Below are 19,577 nucleotides of genomic sequence, written 5' to 3' on the forward strand. Positions count from 1 at the left end.
CAAGGCGATTAAGGACCGAGAGGATGCTGTGGCGAGATTAGAAGGCGAGAAGCACAGTTTAGAGAAAGATTTGGAGGAAAGAGCAAAGCAGCAAGCGCAGGAGGTAATACTTTCTCTACCCCCAATCTTATTCATCAGTTATCCTTAGAATCTTAATGCGTTCGACAAAACAAGCAACTCGATAATGGATGTATCATCAAGTACAGTTGCTTCACTAGATATTCTTGTGTGTTCTACAAAACGAGCAACTTGGTAATGAAAACTTTGATGTTATTAAGACCTTGTCATGCCTAATCCCAACTTTGAGTAGCTACTCGACATTCCCCAACACAAAAATTGCACGACCAAATGCATACATCACAATAAGGATATAATTGTATCCACTTCGATAGTATCCCTTCGTTTGCATATTATTTCACCTTACCCATATTACTATGTCGTAAAAGCTGCAAAATGTTCATATATACATATGTATATCTATATATCTATATGTATATATATACCTATATGTATATACGTATATATATAATGTATATATGTATATATACATACACATATACATATGTATATATATAATTTTTATATATATATATATATATATATATATATATATATATATATATATATCTATATACTATATTACATTAATATATAACATATGTATACATATGCAAGGTTTTAAATAATCGCGATAACGGGAAATATCGGAATGACCAAAATTCATATCCGGATTGCGGATATTCGGGACATAATATTGGATATGGTGTAAATATCGGGAATCCACATAATGAATATTTGCATACATAGGTATAATGCATTAAATGTAATTTCAATATCATGTAATGAAATTTTTAAGATACCAAAATATAATAATATATGTTTAGGATCACATAATCAACTTCTAAAATAAACAAAAGTGCAAAGCGCAACGTTGCCAACATTCGATCTTGCTTTTTTTACGGCAAAGTCATGAATATAATGGGAATCTTGACTATACGCCAAACATTCCAAACGGCGTATTTATTTTGCAACAACCGTATATAAAGATATATTGTCCACATACTCGTGTCTAATGTATATCCGGCGCATATCGGGATTTATCACTGCAAAATGCCAAAACAGCGGTAAATGATATTAAAGCCATATCGGTCCCGGCAAGCCTTGCTAAAAGGGATATATCGGGGTATTATATCGGTCATGTGGATATTTAAAACAAGTTTATAATATGTATTTATGTGTATGTATATACATATATACTATTATATATACATATGTATGTTAATGTATTATAGATACATATACATATATATACATATGTATATATATAGTATACATCATACATATACATATTTATATCCTTAATATGTATGTATACACACACAACACACTAATACATATATATATATATACTATAAATAATATAATATATATATATATTATAATAATATATATATACATAATGTATAGCATAATACATATTAACATATGGGTTTGTATATAGTACATATAACTATACATATATATATATATATATATATATATATATATATATATATATATATTATATATATATATTAATATATATATTATATATATTATATATATAATATAATGAATATATATGCGCCTGAAGACATCCAGCCATATGGGGGAATCGGCTGTTATACATATGTATATAATGTATGTATAATAGTACATATAATAAATATACTATATATATATTATATTGAATGTATAATATTTGTGGTTACCTGCATGATGTGTATATATATATTTTTGTATACATTGCATATGTCAGTATGTTATATATATGCATAGTATATATATATATATAATATATATATATATATTTATAATAGTATATATAATATATATATATAGTATATATGATATATATATTGCTATTACATGCATATGTTATGATATATATGTATATATCAGTATTATATATATATATATATATATATATATAGTATATATATATATATACATATACCATATGCCATGTATATGATAATATAATATATATTATATATATATAGTATATATAGTATTATATATATATATATACATATGCGTAGAAATATGTATAACATATGCATGTATATACATATGAGTATATATATCTTAATTATAGAATTATATTACATATGCAGTATATATATATATACTATATATATATAGTATTATATATACATATGTATATACATGCATATGATATGTTTTAGATATATATATATATATACATATATACATATGCATGTATATACATATGTATATATATAATATATGTAGTACACGTAGCCTTCACTTTTAATAAAGTGGAAATAAAGGAGATTCCTTCGTGATGCGTCAAATTCTTTGTATAAAGCAGTCGCATACTTTTATAAAGTGGATTCCTTTCTTTTTATGAAAAGAAGTTTTTATGTGATTCCTTTACCTTTTGTGTCTGGAACGACACCATAGCTATTTCCCACATTGTTTCTGCATGTTCTTCTTCTCCTTGAGCATATGGTAGAATAGTATCACCATCTACGGATCCTGTACTTTTAGTGGACTGAACTTCACTTGTATTAAAAACCTGAAAGAATTACTTTTTTATATGCTCTAAACATTTTTGTTAAATTTTTGAATCAGTTGCTTGAAGATATTTCCTCTTTATTGTTTTTAGCAATTTTTTCATAGGGTTTTCATCTTGAATTTCTTGAGTAAGTGTATTCTCAAGAGTTTTATTATTCTTTATAATAATTTCCTCAATTTGTTTTACTTTTTCTTCGATGATGATGCCATTCCACCATCTACAATGATATTTTCTTTGAAGTACTATTAAGTTTAGATTATCCCATGTAGCTTAATTGACCAATTCCATATCCAGAGTATCTGTTTCTGCAAAGAAATAAATGGTACATAGTCCTTCTGGAATTTGTTCTTCTCTTAAATTCTGAATAATCGGATATGAATCAACCTAAGAAGAATATAACTTCAGAATGGTTTCTGGCAATATATTCATTTCTGTCCCATATTTAATCCACAATGTGAAGAACCAATTTGGCAAACCTTTATCGATAGCGTCAGGACACAACTTTATTAGCTAAGTGTGCTTATTTTTAGGATTTCGATATAAGAAGAGATTATGAAAAGTCGCTTGATAATCCCATAATTAAAATAATAAAGTGCTTGAGACTAATTTTTTACCAAAGGAAGTTCTTTGTTGGGACTTATTGCCCAATCTCTAGGCAGTATTACTTCCTTAATAATGCACTTGCTGAAACTAGGAGGAACGGTATGATTATCGTTACTCCAAAAATGGGTTATTTTCATACCTTTCTGAACTAAAATAGTTTTCATCCATGATCTTGATTTTAAAGATAATATAGGATAATAAGTAGTATCCAAGTATTTTTGTCTTAATCTTTCACAGTCATTCATCAGAGGTATATCTTTTGATTCTAGATATAACATAGTCTCAATTTGAGATTTTGTATGCCATTCAACTTCTTTCTTTATTATGGATGAATAAGGTTCTGGTGTTTCCTCTGTCATTAGAAGATCTTCAATTCCTTTATAAAAGAATGACGAAGAATCATTAGAGTTGTTCTTTTTTGTAATAGTGCGCCATGAATTAGGAGTATAACTCCTATCAGATGATATATTACTTCCTCTCCCCCGCCCTAAAGAAGGCGGATTAGTCCGACACATTTGTACCTTGTAAAAATTTGCGGGTAAGAAAATCGGGTAAATGGTTGTCAGAACCATGAATATAGGTAATTTTAAACTGATACATAGATAATTCAGCTTGCCAACGAGCAAAGATTTGTTTTGATACAAGATTTTTGACGTCTTTTTCAATAACGGATTTAGCAGAGCTACAATCAATTTTTAGCAAAAATTCTTGATCAAGAATATCATCACAGAATTTAGATAGACATTTAATAATTGTTAACATTTTTTTATTGTAGAATAATTAAATTGGGCTTTATCCCATTACCTGATGTAAATCTTACAAGTTGCTCTTTATTAGTATTTGGATTAACTTGCTTTAGGATACCACCATATCCTATGTTAGAAGCATCGGTTTCTACTACTTTAAACCATTGCACATTAGCTAAATGAATACATGGTAAATATTTAACACTGGCTTTAATTCGTTTAACAGCCTCAATATGTTTATCTGTCTAAGAGGAGGCATTTTTTCTTAATCTACTATATAAAATAGCAGTATCTTTGGGTAGGTTATGATAATAATCTGCTATATAGTTAAGAGCTCCAAGAAATCTTTGTATTTGTTTAGTGTTTGATATGACATTAGGAAATTTTGAGGCAAATTCTATACTTCTATCAATAGGGATAATAATTTCTTTATGAATATTATGGCCTAAGAATCTGATTTGACCTTGAAATAACTTCATTTTTGGCGTTGATATAGCCAGTCCATTTAGTAAAATGATTTTACGAAATATTTCGAGATGTTTAATGTGTTAATCAAAATTTTTAGAAAAAATTAAAACATCATCTATATATGATAAAATAAAATCAGTGTAAGGAATGAATATTTCATTCATAATATTTTGAAATTCAGAAGTGACGTTTTTAAGTCCGAAAGGCATAACATTCCATTCAAAATATCCAAATAGAACAACAAAGGCTGTTTTATATCTATCTTTTTCTTCAATTTGGATTTGCCAATATCCTGATTTAAGATCAAATTTAGAAAATATTTTTGCATTATTAATACGATTTAATAAATCTCTTTTATTTGGAATAGGGTATCTAATCCATTTTAATGCTGTATTTAAATGCTTATAATTAATTACTAAACGAGGTATTCCTCTTTCTTGTTCTGCATGATTATTTACATAGAATGCTGTGCAACTCCAAGGAGAATATGACTTCCTTATGAGTCCTTTTTATAATAAGGAATTTATTTCTTTTTACATAATTCAAGATATTCTAGATTCATTTGACATGGTGATACGAGTCGCCGTGCGAACACCTTTGATCGCGGAATTATCAAAGGTGGGTTGGGAAGAGGATGACAGAAATACAAGAATAATTCAGTATGTGACGAAGGAAAATACCCTTTCTAGATTATGAGTATGAAAAGATTACAATCCCTCTCTCACAATCTTATTAGAATCGAGAACAAACTCTCAATTCTCTCTAAACCCTAATCTCTATTGATTAGAATATCTCTTTGATTACATCTGATTGATTAGAAACCCTAAACAACCCCTTTTATAGGTGTAACAACGTGGGTAGCAAAGTGGTAAATAACCAAGCCTAAACCCCACAGGAAAACGTGTAAACAAAAACCCAAACAAACTAGAAAACCCTCAATGAGTCGACTCATGTGCATATATGAGTCGACTCATGACACATGGATCGACTCATAAAATGATGAGTCGACTGGTCAGAACCGTTTTGCTAACCGGGCTTGATTTCTTGAGTCGACTCACTTGACAGGTTGAGTCGACTGATGAATTTATGAGTCGATTCATAACATGTCGAGTCGACTCATGAAGCTAAAAACTGGTTCTTCGATTATTCGATTCTCCATCTCGTTTCACGCTTCAACCTGCGTTCTTTTATGTTATTTTACACCTCTATTCTCATGCTATCATGAGAATCATCTATCCTCAAGCTTCCATAAGGATCGCTAAGTTCCGAAAAGAAGATACACTCATATCATGGGTCCCCCTTAGGAACTTAAAGTTCCATTCAAGTTAGAACTTCAGCTGAGGAAACTCGCGAGCTCCTCCATCCTTTCTGTACCATTTGACTTTGCTAGGAACCTGATATCGACATACAATTGGAAACAACTCATTCGTTCCTCGCCTCATCGTAGTCGTCTTCCGCTCCAACATGCAACTCTTTTTCGATGGCTCGTCATAAAGTCTAATGCACAACGAGACGAATTTCTTGCTTGCATTCACTAACCTCTTCGCCTCGCGTCACCGTCACTAAGTTTGTCTCCCTCGGAAGAGACGTCGAATGAAATATGAACCTTTTACCATCCTTGGTGAATGTGTACTTCTGAGCCCGCTTTTCGTAGATCGCGTATCTATCCCACAAATACGGATTGCCCAGTATAACCTGACAAACATCCAATAGAACGACGTCGCACGTGACCTCGTCAATATACAACTCGTGGAGCGTAAATCTGACAGTGTATTGATCAACTACACTTAGTCCTCGTCAATATATAGATCTTTGGGCTTTGATTACCGAGGAACAAGGTTATCGATAGCGGATAGCGTCGCGTAGCGGTGAGACATCGTTAAGGCTATTTCGGACTATTGCGATAAAATAACGGTAAAAAGCGCAAAGTCAAATAGCAGTCTAATTTAGATATGTATAAATACTAAAAAAAATAAAAAAAAATCTAAGAAATCTAAAAGTATATATTGGATGATTTAAAGAGATCCTAAACATGAAATAGACATGTAATCATCACGTAATACCGAAGATGACTGGAGGAGTCAAAAAGTCGTTGTCTTCGAGAAGAAGAGCTTAGCGGTGACAGGACTGTCCTAAGAGGAGCTCACGGTGAAGGAGGTGAGAGGAAGTATCAAGATAGGTGCCAGAGGCTATGAGAGGTGACTGGAGTATGCTGAAAATCACAGGAGACGGTGGAATGCAATGGTCAAGGGTTGAGTTTAATTTTAAAAAAATAAGCCTCAAACCGTTTTTAAATAGCGGTCAAAAAGCAAATTTCGAATACAATCGCTCACTATTTACCGTTATGACACACTATTGGTCGTTTTTGCGAACATACATATTCCGCAATATGTCACTGCTATTGTGCGATAGCGTAGCGGGCGATAGCGTCGCGGGAAGGGACCGCTAACGCTATTAGCGCCGCTATTGCGGGGCTATTTACCGCTATTTATAACAATGCCGAGGAGTAGATACTTTACAAATAGAACCCGAGGATTGAGACTCCTTTGCTATCATTTCATATGTATATGGTTACAAATTATTTACGCTCACAGTTTGCCTATGATATAGCACCAGGTGGATTTTTAGCTAGTGTGTATCATCTTACGAAAATATGGTATGGTATAGATAAACCGGAAGATGTATGCATAAAAGTATTTGTCCCAAGGAATAATCCTAGAATTCCTTCAGTTTTCTGGATTTGGAGAAGTGCCGGGTTACCTACCCCTAACGGTCAAAGCGAGCCCTTTAATTTAATAATTTAATTTAATAAAATTCTTCATTCTTTAATGAAAATAATAGATATACAATATTCAAAATAATTTATATTGATTTTTAGACGGAAATGTGTGGGTTGAGATGTCAGGTAGAGGGAAATTGATAGCCAGCTAGCTTGTGAATTGTACCCGTTACTAAAACATCCCCAGTTCAAAGGAAAACCCTTTTTCTTTTTTAACCAAACCGCTTTTGATTTGGACGAACAAAAGGGCTAGTGGTTGGAAATGAGATTAACCTGAACCTGAGGGGGTAAAATCGGGAGAAATTCTTCTCTTTTCACCGTCAAAAAGCTACAGCGCTCTTTATAACGCCAACCACGAGTCTCTTTATAACGCCAAAAAGCTACAGCGCTCTCTCTCTCTCCTCTCAGTGCACCTCTTAAAAAAACTAGGGGTTTTAGGCTTTTTTTATTATTTCGCTTTCCCTTTAATTTGGGTCCTCTCTCTCTTCTCCTTCGATCAACCGCCCAGGCTTTGTTCCCCTTTGAACTAAGTTCGGCGACGACGAAGTTCGGTGACGACGCCCTGAGTTCCGACGACGAAGCCCGACGACGAAGCCCTAATTTCAGCGACGACGAAGCCCTAATTTCAGCGACGAAGCCCTAATTTCAGCGACGACGAAGCCCTAAGTTCGACGACGATGAAAGTCCTAAGCTCAGCTGGAGACGACGACGGCGGCAAAGATCCAAGCGGGCGACGAAGGGAAAGATCCAGGCAGGCGACGACGGTAAAGATTCGTCGTTTTGCGGGTGACGACGAGGATCGGAGAAGAAGCGGAGGACCTGAGACGAAGACGAGGAATGAGGTTAGAAATTTAGAATCTGGTTTAGGGTTTTGTTGAATATGCAGTCGATCACAGTCGTCGTTTTTTTTAAAAAATAAATCTTAACCATTAACAAAATAACGTAGGTTAAGAAACGCTACGAATTAACGAGACATAACGTACGCTACGAAGAAAATAGCGTACGTTATTTGTTAACTGCGCTATTTCACAGCGCTACCTCGCGTTTAACCACCGCCACGTTACGCTAAACGCTATTTTACGCCTCTTAACGCGTTTTTTTCAACATTGGTATATATATATATATATATATATATATATATGTTATATATATATATATATATATATATATATATATATATATATATATATATATATATATATATATATATATATATATATATATATATATATATATATATATATATATATATATATATATATATATATATATATATATATATATATATATATATATATATATATATATGCTTGGTACCAAACACAAATTTTGTGCTTGGTAGTGAGGTGACATAATCCCCTCCACTCATTCAAATGGGGGACCACATTCACATGGGTTGAGGAGTACATAGGGATATGAAACCATTTGAATGAGTGGAGGGGATTATGCCACCTCATTACCAAGCACAACTTTTTGTGGTTGGTACCAAGCTTACCCATTTTTCTCATATATACACACACACTATTTTTTCCTATTTGCTTCACAAGTTATTCTTGTGCATTCCAAAAAACTAACTTCTTGATATTTGATAATGAATCCATGAATGTGATTGGTACGAATGTCTTTTCACGCGTCATACAAAGTGTGATTAGCAGCCCAGATTTCCTCCTGTCACCATTCCCTCAATACAGAAACCACAAGACCAAATCTGTATAACACAACAATGCATAATGAAAATCCAATGTTATAGTATCCCTTCGCTACATTTCTTTTCACCACACCCATATTAATACATTCTACACTCAGCAAAATAATTGCATATTGTCACGAGCCTGTACACATGATCCACACTCTAAGTACATGGTCTATAATTCTTTCTGATGCCTGAATAGCTTTAATCACATTCATGTGCACAAAGTACAAACTTTAATTCTTTATAACCTTCGAAGTATAGCAATCACACCAGGTATTCTTTCAATTACTTGAGGTCGAGAAAATGAAGAAGGTCCACCCCTAATGGCGCTGACATAAATATAATTACAAAAAGGAGACATTATTTCAAGTACTTGTGCCCTTCTTCATTTTCTTGTATTCATCTCTCTCTTCAATTTTCACCTTCACTCCCTCTTTAAGAGATGTATATTGTCTATTGTTCGCAAACCTTCCTTTTCTATCAGTTTTATATTCATTCCCTATTGAAACTTGTTTCCGTGCAAAAACCTCATCCAAACCATCAATATGTAGTGTGGATTGAGCACAAAGGCATCTCTTTCCTGAAATTTGTTGTATATGTTGTTTCCTTAGTTTGCCATTTCCCCCCTCAGAGTTTGCTGAAATATAAAATATTATTTCATATAGTTTGGCATATTTTAATATTAAACTTTCAATGTGAAGCTAAAGCAAAGCATGATTCTGACTACATTTACTTTATTTCATCTTGTATTAAGTAGTAGCAACCTGTACAAATCTTGGGATCCTTCAAAGATCCTAAGCTAGTGGATTGCAGCTGCAGATGTCGCATATCATGATTACCTCTCACATAACCAGTTGTGACTTTGTAATGTGCTTCTTTATTTGGCCAGGCTTCGGAACTGCAGATGAATATGATGGAAACTATGGAGGCAGTTGACTTAGAGAAACAAAAACACAACAGCACCCGAATGGAAGCCTTTGCTCGGTTGGCTAAGCTTGAGGTGTAGTAAGTCTCTATGTATTTATGTTCTTTAATAATTTTCACAGCGGAAGCCATAGTCCTTTTTAGTTCACTTATCCAAATTTTCTAGTTGAAAAATAGTTACCAGTAGAACTTAAAGTAAATGCACTTATGGAATTTATGGTCCTTACTGAAGTTGAGGTGTTGCAGACAGAAAATGCAGAGCTTGCTAGGTCTCTTGCAACAGCAGAATGGAATCTGGAAGTTGAGGTATGTCTTATTCCTTGTAATCTTTCCTTGTTTTTCCCACTCTTTTAAGATTCTGCTGGTATAATGATATTGCCTTTCTTAAATTGTTGCAATTAGCATGTGTAGTAGATACTCTATACTTATATCATCATTCTCTCAGGAGATGCATTAAAACATTAGAGAGGGAGTACACATGGAAATTTCAAATTTTTTGATCATCTGAAATCGTATGTCAAACCTGAAGAGTTGCCAAATCCTTGATTGAAGACTCGGAAAGGAGTTACCAAAAAATCTAGTATGACCAATGGCAAATGGGTGGGTAGGAGAATTAATCCTATAGGTTTAGGAAATGCTTTGCAATCAAGAAGCACCATCTAAAACTTTCCCAGAGTAAGAAATAAATTAGAAGGGGGAAGAAAAATATTCACTGTGGAATTCTTTTTATCCAGAGGCATAGCATTGAATAATATTTCTAATATATAGAAACTTCCAAAAAATGGTTCGCCTTTAGTAATTTCAAATGAAATTGGATGTAAATCCAAAAAATTATTTCATGTCTACTTCCTGGCACTTTTTATCATCCAGAAGTGACATATATAATCCTTGTCACATGTGATGGATTGTGTTACTGTGCAAACATTTTGACATCTGGTTGATTTTCTAGTTTACCGTTTGCAATAACAATTGTGATCAATCATTGATAAGGTGTGGGAAATTTTCTTATTAGATATAATCAAATAGGAATATTTGCAGTTGTTTGTCTTAAGATGGTCATGTATCAGAGTATAAATTGTTCTATTTCAGATATCGTCATTTATGAACCTAGTGTATGTAAAATTTTCTTCTGTAGCTCCGTAGCATATTAATGCTGATGTTGACTTTTTACTGCTAGACTCATTGTTGATCATATCTTAGTTTTCCATTGTCTTCTTTCTTTCTTGTCTATAGTATGGGCTTCATGCTAAATTCATTTCTTTGTCATTTAAACCCTGCAAAGTTTTGTATTTGGTTATAAGTTAAATTTGATGGATAACTTTGTAACTTATTGTTCTATGTATATGGACCCTTTTGGTCAGTTTCTATGTTATTGAATGTTCTTAGAATTTCCTGTTAGGAGCGGAACCACTAAATATCTGCTTTTCCAAACATGGTCCTATCTCAAATTTCTAACATATGTCCATATTCATGCATGGAAGAAGAATATCTATGATTGAGATAAAACCTTTTGCGTGTATGTCTTTTCTCCTTCTACGGTTATAAGATGATCTTGGTTTCGGTAAAAAACATGATTGGGTTTTTATCTGCCGACCACTTAGGAAAAAGAACAAACATTAAAGGTAGAAGGGAAGATATAATTAGCCTAAACCATTATTCCTTGACTTTTGATCCTAATCATGTAAGCTGTTCTCAGAAAGCATTTCTTCATGGCATAATTTCCTGGCGAACATCAATACAATTACTATTCAAGTCATCGAGAATCGAGATTGAACATCAATACAATTACTACTCAAGTCATCAAGATTCATATAGAGGTTTAGGTTTGGTCAAGATGTCTGAGTTTGGACATTTGATGATTTGATCCAATTTTTGTCAGGTCCAAAATCTGCCTAAAGAATTTGTTTGACTCAAGTGGGTTAAGGTCGTAGCAAGTAAAATTTATCCATTCTAAATGTGGAAGATTCCTAATAATCAACTGTAATATTATATGTTCTTTACCTATCCTTAAAAAAGAAAAAGAAGAAAGAACAAAATATACATCACCAATCATAACAGTAGTAAAACCTTTACTACCAAATCATTGGAGTCATCTACATGGATCTTTGACTTTATTGGGATATTATCTTCCACTAATTAAATGAACAGCTACCACCATATCCTTTTCCATTATCTCAATCCACGTTCATATTACTCTATCCCTCGTGCTTACTCCATTAACTAAGTCCATATATGACATATAACTCCTCTTAACTAGCAGACTTAGTTGCTTGTTCCCATGACTTTTAAACCACTCCCTTTGTATTCTTAGTCTAAACTACATTTAACTTATGAACAAACTCCTCCAGAGAGTGCCACATTGATCCAAATCATTTTTATTGATCCAAATCATTTTTATTGATCCAAATCATTTTTATTTCAGATAATCGTTATTATGGAAATGAGTTCTTAGAGTGCGAACCTTACCTCTAACTGAACACTATTAGAGAGGAAAGAGGATCTTCCACGAAGTCAGGTGGTTGACAAACCTTTGTAATTTTGCATTCCTTGGTCTCATCTAGAGGAAGACGGATAAACTCCGATCTGTATATTTTTGGTACTTAAGTTTTGTTTGATGATAAAAAATGTATCAAAGGGTTTAAAAACATGTAACTAGTATCTCTCAGTACATGGTTTCAAGATAATTTAAAAAATTGGCAATGAAGATTTTACTTCGATCAACCATTCTTCATTTAAGATAAAAGTTTACAAGCTATACAAGAGTTATGAGAAACATTACAAGGATCAAGAAGCATGAAAATATAAAAGCATGTCGTGAAAAATCAAAATATATGGATGTACAATAAAAATATATGCAAGCAATGTTGTAGCTTTTTGAAGGTAAAACCAAGAATGTTATAACAATAAAAAAAATCAGAGTAAAATTTGCATGTATATTATGCACAGTTAACAGTTAATCTAATTTGCATTGTAGAACCTGTAAAAGTATTAATTTATTAATCACCTTTATCATCATTGCCCTACACCAAGCTTTTAAATATCGGTTATCAAGGATTTATCAGACGGTCAAAATTCTTATCAGATAGCGAAAATCAGGGATATATCGGGGATAAATAGTATTTATCGGAGTGATATACTGGATGGTGTATATATATAATATAATATCCAAAAAATGTAATTTAACTACTTAATGAAATACAAACATACCAAAATATAAATAATCATGTTTAGAATCACTAACCAATTGTAGAACGTGAAACTTGCATCTTGATCGCACGATGAAACCATTTGATTGCATAACCTTAAAAAAATATAATGTTAGTCAAAATGGAATAATAAACAAGCAAATAACAAGATAACATCAAGAATGAAGAATTATCTAGGCATATACATAATTATTGTGTAATCATGAGATTTATAAACTAACTTATCAAGTTGATATTTAGTAGTTATGACCCATTATCAATATCCATAAACAAACATAAGCTAATCACCAACCAACCAAGTTCTAAAAGCAACAAATAGTTCATAATTCGTAAACATTCAAAGAGCAAATCTAAAAGAAAGCAAAAGCAATCACCAAATCATGTAATGCCTAGTGCGTTAGTCTATTTCTCTTTTTTGTATGAATCTACAAAATAGAATCACAAAGAAGTAAGGAAAAATTAGTCTCAAATCTGATCAAATATGATTTATACTTCAAAAAAGCCATTACCATCTTGAAAGTGCTCCAATTCCTCTCACAGGCCGAAGAGCTAGTTGTTAAGCCCAAAATTCTCATTTCCATCATCCTCAACTCGGAAGCGTCAGTCCTAAAAAGTTTCCACCATATAACTAGTTAAGTCATAGTTGAAAACAATTAGTAACTTGTAACTTTCAAACAGGAATTAGTCAAATCACTAAATTAATTTGAATGGAAAATGAAAATATACCCGGAATATTATTAGGCTTTTTTTTTGCTTCTCTCTTTGCAAGATCTCTCCTGAATGATCCGCTTTGGTGGTGATAATGAGAGAGTTGGTCTCCAATCTTGCTAAGCATGTCACCATCATCTGGATAGAATTTGTTCATACAATCAACAAAGCAACTCAAGAAACTTCCATCCTATTCAATCTCCATAAGATTTGGATAGTAGAAATAAGGATTTAAATAATATCTCGCTTTATGGAGTGGTCCTTTAAGCTTGACATCAAATCTTTTATTAATAATCTTCTCTATAAGAAGATATTTCTTCTCTTCATTCCGAAAGACCTCTTTGATCTCCTCCTTAGCCTCTAACAAGTCTCCATACACAAACCCCATTGAGGGGATTTTATCACAATCTACTCTCCTTATAACCTTCACCAAAGGAGAAAAGCTCTTAAGGGCAAGATCAATATTGTCCTAAAACTTGTTGCTATGAATGATCTAAGCAACCTACAAACAGTCAAACAAACAACAAAATAATCAGTAATACAATAGAATATAGAGTGCAAATGAATATTTTAAGTTACTAGTTATAAACTTTAACTTTTAAATTGTACCGTACCTTTTTCCTCGCTTCTTTTGTTGAAAACTCGCATTCCATCCATTCATTAGAGACAAACATTTGCTTCAACACTTTCTTCTTATCTCTCAATTACTCCAAAGCGAGGAATGCCATAGCGAATCGCGTCACCCCGGGTCTTACAAGGTCAGCCGTGCAAAGTCTCTCATCACATGAAGAGATCTTGTGTGGCTATAGATGTACACTGACACGGTTTTTCCCATTGCAATTGCATTCCGGATAGGTCTTATTTTGGCTATATCAACTAACATCAAATTAATAGTGTGCGCTACACAATTTGTCCAAAATATATTTGGCTTCTTAATTGCTAAGCTTTTTGCGGCTGCCATATTATTTGAAGCTCCATCAGTGACAATCTGCACGACATTCTGCGCCTCTAACTCTTCAATTGCTTTCTCCACGTAGTTGCATATATAATTCGCATCATGCTTGTTGCCCGATGCATCACATGAACCCAAAAATGCTGATCCTCCATCTGAATGCACAACTATATTCATAATACTTCTCATTTTCCGATCACTCCAAGCATCGGTCACGACGGTCAGTATGGAGCACCCGTTAAGTGCACAGTTCTTAAAATGTTCAACACTCCCCCTTGTCTCATCCACCTCTTTCTGCAGAATAGTCTCCCTCAATTTATACGGTGTCGGAGCATCCAAGAAGGCTCCGAACTTTCCAATTGTCTGCACCATTTGTATGAAAGAAGGAATACTTACGGTATTAAAAGGGATGTCGGCTTCATAGAACCATGTCCCGATGTACCTGTTCACATCATCTCTTGCCTTCTTCCTGTACTTGTTGTCCATCACCGGTTGTTTCATTTTTAATACTAGTTCGGCCGACTCCTCATGAGAGCGGCACGCAAAGCGTCCATTGGCCCTTTCGTCTTGAAGGAGGATGATGGTGAGCTTCTCTGACTCTGAGTAGATGCGGTCACACTCCCTTCATATCCCTCTTCCTCCCCTATATGAACGTCATCGAGTAAATCCCGCATCTTCAACTCCTCTGCACCCTTATTCTTCTTGGCACTATCAATAATTTCATTAACTTTTTTCTTTACATCTTCGGGGACCTTCTCACATGGCATACAGTTCCCTTTGATTCTAGCCAAGTGTTGTTTGAACTGGCATATACCTCCACACATAGACTGTCCGCAAAACTTACAACGAACCTTTAAAGCATCATTACCAACCTGCTCACCATATGCCCAACAAGAATCGTTACCGCCTGGCTTTGGTGGTTTATTAGACGCTTGGCCTTCAGAAGACATTCTCCTGTTAATATTTAAGAGAGAGTGAACTGTGAACACAAGTTTGAAAATAAAATGGCAAACACAATTACACAATTGTATATTTATTTTATTTATTTCATCACGTCATAAAACTTTATGCCTAACATCATTTTTATTTTGTTGTAGACTTGAGTTCAAAATGACATCAAGATTCCAAGGAATTGAGGAAGACAACTTAAAATAGTAATTGTAAACTATCTGTAGATCTAAGTTGTAAAACTCATCAATATTAGTCGTAGTGAATAGTGATTGACCGAGTTATAATTAGCTAAAGTAGTTGCAGTGAAAAATTAGTTGCAGTTAAAACTAATTGCTCAAGTAAAAACTAAAAAGTATAAGTTATAATTAGCTAAAGTAAAAACTAAAATGTAGATGCAGTGAAAAATTAGTTGCAGTTGAAACTAATTGCTCAAAATTAATTGCAATTAAAATTAAATTTGCTTATACGAAGTTACCATATTTCTTATACAAGTCTCACAAGTTATAGTATTTTCTTAAAATTAATTATAAGTTTGCTATAAACTAATTACAACGAAAAAACTTTTAGGACTTGTAACTAATTTCTTATACAAGTCTCACAAGTCACAATATTTTCTTAAAATTAATTACAAGTTTGCTATAAGGTATAAACTAATTGCTATACAAGTCTCCAAGTTACCATATTTATACAAGTTTGCTTAAAATTAGTTTGCTATAAACTAATTGCAGTGAAAAATAATGTAATCAGATGAAGAGAAGAAATGAATTAGAGAGAAAAAACAACTGAGTATTGAATATTTACCTGTTGCTAACTTGCGTCGATGATTTATGGAGTTTCGAAGAGGAGCGGAGCGCCGGAGGCGAATGTTGGGGTCAGCGAAGGTAAGCTTCGATGTCGGGTAGACGAGCGACGTCAGCGGAGGTGAGCTGCGAGGTCAGGGAGGCGAGCGATGTTAATGGAGGTGAGTTTCGAGGTCAGGGAGACGATCGACGTCAGTGGAGGTGAGCTGCGAGGTTGGGGAGACGAGCGACATCAGCGGAGGTGAGCTTCGAGGTCGGGGAGGCGAGCGACGAGGTCAACTGAGTTTGAGGGGAACAGAGATCTTAAGCTCGATGGAGTTTGAAGAGGATGAGAGCACAGCCGCACTGAGAGCGAAGAAAGATTCACGAAGTATTAGGGCTGAAGTTAAAAACTTTGTTTTATTATCAAAAGCGGATCTGGTCGGGTTTAAGAACTCACTAAATAACTACCCATTACCCAAAAATTCAACTGAAAACATAGCTGATATTTACAGCCTCCCTTATCGGTCGATAAGTACCTTTATCGCCGATAACTTCCTGATAAGCCCTAAAAAATGATAACCAATTAAAATTCTACTTATCCTAGCGGAAAGCTCCCAAATACGATAACTCAGCTATAATATCAGATTATCGGCTGATAATAAAACCATTCCCTAAACAAGCAATGGAATCAGCTAAAGCATGTCCAAAGTTGATTAATTTCTAGAAATGACTAACCAAATTTGGTGACCAATTGTCAACCTCATACCTAGAGTTATTAGTTGAGACTTGTTTTTTAGTTCCTTCAGGGCCACTATGCAAGAGAGGGTCATGCCACTAGACCTCTGCTACTATCTAGTGAATAATAAGGCCTGCCATTTCTGTATCATGAAATTAAGTTGATGAAGCCATTGAGAATGTCTTTCCAATTTTCCCTGATCAACAAAAGTCTATATGCACTACCAAAATGAAAACAATAAAGTCTATGTGAAGAGCTAAGATGACATATGCGCTATAGGGAATTCTATTCATTTTTGGACATGAAATAAATCAAAGAGTCAAGAAAAAGCACATGACCAAATAGTTATATAAATAATTTATGCAATTAGTATCGAGTTTGAGTTATGACTTAGTGCACAAAGTTTTTTAGATGTCAGTTCAGCAATCATTTATAACAACAATTTAAACCTGTATCAGATTATCTTGAACATTATCCATTTGCAAAATGACGCAAAATATCCTAACATAATGCTTGTAACTTTAAAATCTTTAAAAAGATAGGTTTTAGAAGGTACCATTCAATTTTTTTTTAAATTATCGGATGACGATGTTATGGAGTGAAATCTTTGTTCTTACTTTTAACTTCTTTTTGTGGAATAGGTAAATCGTATATCAGAACTTCGGCAACAAGTTGAGTTGAAAGAGGTGGCTCAAGAAGGTCGGTATTTGGTACATCCTCAATTTATTGCAATCTTGCATAGACTTAATTATAATTTGTATCTTAAGTTGTTGGAATACATATTAATTAGTCTAATTAGTATTGTTTCTCTATTTCATGAAAATGTGTTTGTGGCTTAATGATAGAGCAGGTATGTGTTTTTTGTTAAATTTCATAAACACAGATGATGTTTCAATATTGCAGAGTAAAGCCTTTGCGCCTAACCTGTATGTAACAAAATTGTGAGTGCAAACCCAGATCAGCATGTGTAATATTAGCTTCGAAGTATCCGGATTGCCTTTATAATTTAATAGTTCATGCATGCTATTAGATGGCTGTTATAGCCCTTTTTGAAATACTCACGTTTTACGTGTATCAAAAGTCAACTTCTCTTGATTATGGTATTAAAACCAGAATGTATCTCATCATATGCAAGAGTTTGAAAATCATATAGTCAGAGACATGTTTATTCACTAAAGTTAAAGTGTATGTGTCGTTTGGTAGAAAATATTGTAGCGCGAGGAGAACATAGTTATCTAGGTATGATAGGTAATTTTGATAAATGGTGTTTATAACATGAAACTGACAGTGACTTTAATTGTAACTTGTTCTTTGACACAGAGCAGGTAGATATTGGCTTAACTTAATTAGCAATGTCAATGTAACATTGAGGCCTAACCTAGGCATCTAACAAACTGCATAGCTAGCTGGCTTATGGTCTTAGATTAAATCTAAGATATATGTTATTATTGACAGCTGACATTGGCATGTGCAACGTCTAGATGCCTTTTAATCCTACTGTTCAAAGTTACAAAAAAGGGTAAAAAAAGGTTAAATGAAAATTAGGCATTGAGTAATATGTACAAACAAATCACAGCGTGCAGGTTATCCTTAATGGGTTGTGACTGTTTCAACTACTTGTACAATTTGATCACCCCTGTAAGTTTTCCATTGTCTATCTACACAATTGAGGTCTTCAAAGCTATCATAATTGTGGCATTAGATTAAATATATATGTTTGTGTTGGGTACTACACAACTCTTTAGTGGCTAATGCTGTCATGTGAATATTAGGATGGATTTTGATCCTAGTATTCAAAGTTGCAAAAAAAAAAAAAAAAAAAAAAAAAAAATTTTGAAAAAAAAAAAAAAAAAAGAACAATAAAATTTTACACAATGAATAATATGTACTCACAAATCACAATGCACATGTTGTCCTTACCGGATAGTGACTACTTTATCTACATGTACATTTTGATCACCCTCGTAAGCTTTTCATTGTCTTCTACACAATTTTGGTCTCAAAGCGATCATTGTGCACATCAACTATGAAAAGGGCATTAGACTAAACAATTTCTAAGTTAGTGCCATGAAGATACTCAACCGTAAAAAGTTTTCCTAGTGCCATGAAGATACTCAACCGTAAAATAAGTTTCCCCAGGGTTCTAAACTTTCATTCCATATGGTAACATATAGTGACACATGTAAGTATGATATTTGTCATTCTAGGGAAGTCATGGATATCTTGTTTGACATCTTATCATAGAGTCAATTAATGCATGAATGTAAGATATTTGTCATTCTAGGGATGTCATATGAATCATATATTTGACATCTTTTCATAGTGCTGATTTAAAGTGGTGTCCATGAGCAAATCAATTTCAGTTGTCTGGTATTTTTAGCATTACATATATGTATAAGGTAGCAGTAAAATTTATGCCTTCGCTAAAAAAATTGCATACCTTTTTAC

At 33.5% G+C, this 19,577-nt stretch overlaps 1 protein-coding gene across 1 annotated transcript in view; it reads left to right on the forward strand.

Moving 5' to 3' along the window:
- LOC109827529 (golgin candidate 2) overlaps positions 1–19,577 on the forward strand; it is a 50,992-nt gene that overhangs the window by 905 nt on the left and 30,510 nt on the right. Inside the window, exons 2-5 of the mRNA XM_020394540.1 lie at positions 1–103; positions 9,760–9,870; positions 10,041–10,100; positions 17,771–17,828. The exon at positions 1–103 is cut by the window's left edge and continues 599 nt beyond it. Coding sequence (XP_020250129.1) covers positions 1–103; positions 9,760–9,870; positions 10,041–10,100; positions 17,771–17,828 — 332 coding nt within the window. The remainder of the gene's footprint in view (positions 104–9,759; positions 9,871–10,040; positions 10,101–17,770; positions 17,829–19,577) is intronic.

Source organism: Asparagus officinalis, unplaced genomic scaffold (genome assembly GCF_001876935.1).
Source record: "Asparagus officinalis unplaced genomic scaffold, Aspof.V1 AsparagusV1_Un280, whole genome shotgun sequence".
In the NCBI taxonomy this organism is placed as follows: Eukaryota; Viridiplantae; Streptophyta; class Magnoliopsida; order Asparagales; family Asparagaceae; genus Asparagus; species Asparagus officinalis.